Raw genomic sequence first — 2612 nt, 5'->3', positions numbered from 1 at the left:
ACAAAAAAACACACACACACACACACACACACACACACACACACACACACACCTCTTTGTCTGTGTTCGGTGTAATGTTCTCCAGCAGGTCGATGCCCTTCACTGTCCGTCTGTCCCGTTTAGATGCTCTGAGACCTGCTGGATTTGGACGTTTATAAGCTTCTTTAAGAGAAATCAGCAGTGGCCCTGTACAAACACACACAGATGACTTTACACACAGATCAAACGCATGAATGAATTCAGATCATGTTCATCATGTACGTGAAGTTGAAGACGTCACCTCTGTCAATCCCACTGAGCCACTCAGCGGCCGACAGGGCTGATTCTGTGCCCGCCGTCATCGGGAAAATATCCTCCTGATACGTCTCAGACTGCAGCGGACATAGATCACATTTAAAACAGCTGAAAACATTACTGAAGATTTGATTTTTTTAGAGCATAGTGGCATGGTTTCAGTCTGTTACTCGCATAAAGACTTGGAATCTACCCACTGGACATGCTTTGTTTGACTCAGAGAAGCGTCTGATTTCATTGTTGTTTTGCTCACCCTGCGTGGGACGATCATGGAGATGGGCTCCACCAGACCTTTCAGAGTCACCAGCTTATAAAACCTGAAGATCTCACACTCGTTCACATCCACGCCGCGTTTGGGCATCACACCTGCACACCAACATCAGATCAGACTCATTCACCGCCAACTTACCTTTTCTTTACTTTGGTATTATATTTTATTGTTTTATTTTATACTATTTTTTTTTTCAATTTATTTAAAAAAAAAGTTTATATCGTTTTTATTGATTCCATTTCTTATAGATTTTATTGTAATACTATTTTACTTCAATAATAACTTAATAAAATCCTGAAGCAATGTTTGAATAATTGGGAAACACCATATCATATAATTTAGTTTATTAATATGTTCTAATATTTCAGTATTAAATAAACTAATTCAAATATAAAATAAAATAATAAAACAAAAAATGTGTAATATAACAGTGATTTTAAATTTTATTTTGCTACTTCTGTATTTTATTTTACATTTTATTTTTGATTTATTTTCAAAATCACTTCTATTGTTCTATTTCTTTTAAATTTTACATATTTTTATTTTACTTGAATAATAACTATAATATTAAAGTTTTTGTTTATATAATATATGTGTGTGTACTGTGTATATTTATTATGTATATATAAATACACACACATACATGTATATATTTCAGAAAAACATGTTATGTTTATATATTGAATATATTTATATATATGATAAATTATATGAATATAAATATATACATGTATGTGTGTGTATTTATATATACATAATAAATATACACAGTACACACACATATATTATGTAAACAAAAACTTTTATTTTGTATGCGATTAATCACGATTAATTTTTTTGACAGCACAATACTATATATATATTTACTTAATTTATTTTATTTGACTATTCATGTATTTCATATTCAGTTTTTTTTTTTTTTTTCAAAATTTTCAAAAATGATTTATGCTTTTATGTTTCTTATAGATTTTATTGTAATTTTATTTGACTCAATAATAACTGATGCAATGCTTGAAAAATTGGGAAACACCATATAATTTATTTATTAATATTTATACTAATATTTTAATTCTAAGCCAATTTGATTATAAAATAAAATAAATTAAATGTGTTCATTAGCATTTAATTTTTTGCTTTGATATTGAACTTTGCATCAAGAATATGGAATGATTTGGTGACTAACTCACCCAGACCCTTCTGCGGAGCCGGCGATCTGAACTCCATCAGGAACTGCAGGAAGGGTTTCTCAGGACTCACCTCGTAATACCTGATGTTTCCGTCTCCCTGTGGATGTCAGACCATCTCGACGGTAAGATGAGCCACAGTTCTGCATGCTTCAGATTCTTTTACTGGAGAGTGGCTCACCTTCCCGCCCAGATAAAGCATGTGTGTGTCAGCATCATAGAAGGGGAAGAGGACACCGGACAGCCCGTCGATCTCCTCCTCTGTGATGGGAGCGGACAGATCCTCCTGCATGTTTAAAGGGGTCATATGATGCGATTTCAATTGTTCCTTTCTCTTTGGAGTGTTACAAGCTCTTGGTGCATAAAGAAGATCTGTAAAGTTGCAAAGACTAAAGTCTCAAATCCAAAGAGATATTCTTTATAAAAGTTGAGTCAACCACGCCTACCTAAAACGGCTCGTTCTAACACGCCCCCACATATCTACATCACTATGTGGAAAGATTTGCATAACGCCGCCCAAATGTTCACGCAAAGAAAGAAGGCGTAACTTTTATTCTCACTGTAGTATTGTTGTTGCCGCCGCCATGTCGTGAAGGCGCTGTGTGCTTCGTTGTGAAAGTGAAACTACTTTGTTTGGTCTTCCAAAAGAAGACGATATCCGCTTCGTCATGCCTGGAGCTGATCTGTGCTGGTCGCTGAGGAAATACATCAACTTCGCACTGTGGATCGCCGGATCGGCTTTCACCGTGGACGAAGCAGAGTCCAGTCTGGGGTCGTCACATGTGGTTGCCGCGCCGTTCTCAAGCTGGCCTCCGCTCACTCTAGTGCAGCACATTTTATGGAGGACGGTTTCCTGATCCTGG

At 35.8% G+C, this 2612-nt stretch overlaps 1 protein-coding gene across 1 annotated transcript in view; it reads right to left on the bottom strand.

Annotated features, from left to right (window-relative positions):
- Window positions 1-2612, bottom strand: part of coro2bb (coronin, actin binding protein, 2Bb) — a 20754-nt gene that overhangs the window by 1723 nt on the left and 16419 nt on the right. The window contains exons 7-11 of the mRNA XM_016467312.1: window positions 1931-2035; window positions 1753-1849; window positions 548-660; window positions 281-371; window positions 53-186 (exon numbers count right to left, since the gene is read on the bottom strand). Coding sequence (XP_016322798.1) covers window positions 53-186; window positions 281-371; window positions 548-660; window positions 1753-1849; window positions 1931-2035 — 540 coding nt within the window. The remainder of the gene's footprint in view (window positions 1-52; window positions 187-280; window positions 372-547; window positions 661-1752; window positions 1850-1930; window positions 2036-2612) is intronic.

The sequence above is a fragment of the Sinocyclocheilus anshuiensis genome, unplaced genomic scaffold, assembly GCF_001515605.1.
Source record: "Sinocyclocheilus anshuiensis isolate Anshui unplaced genomic scaffold, SAMN03320099.WGS_v1.1 scaffold688, whole genome shotgun sequence".
Lineage (NCBI taxonomy): Eukaryota > Metazoa > Chordata > Actinopteri > Cypriniformes > Cyprinidae > Sinocyclocheilus > Sinocyclocheilus anshuiensis.
The sequence above is the reverse complement of the archived record's forward strand: the minus strand, read 5'-3'. Positions and strand labels throughout refer to the sequence as shown.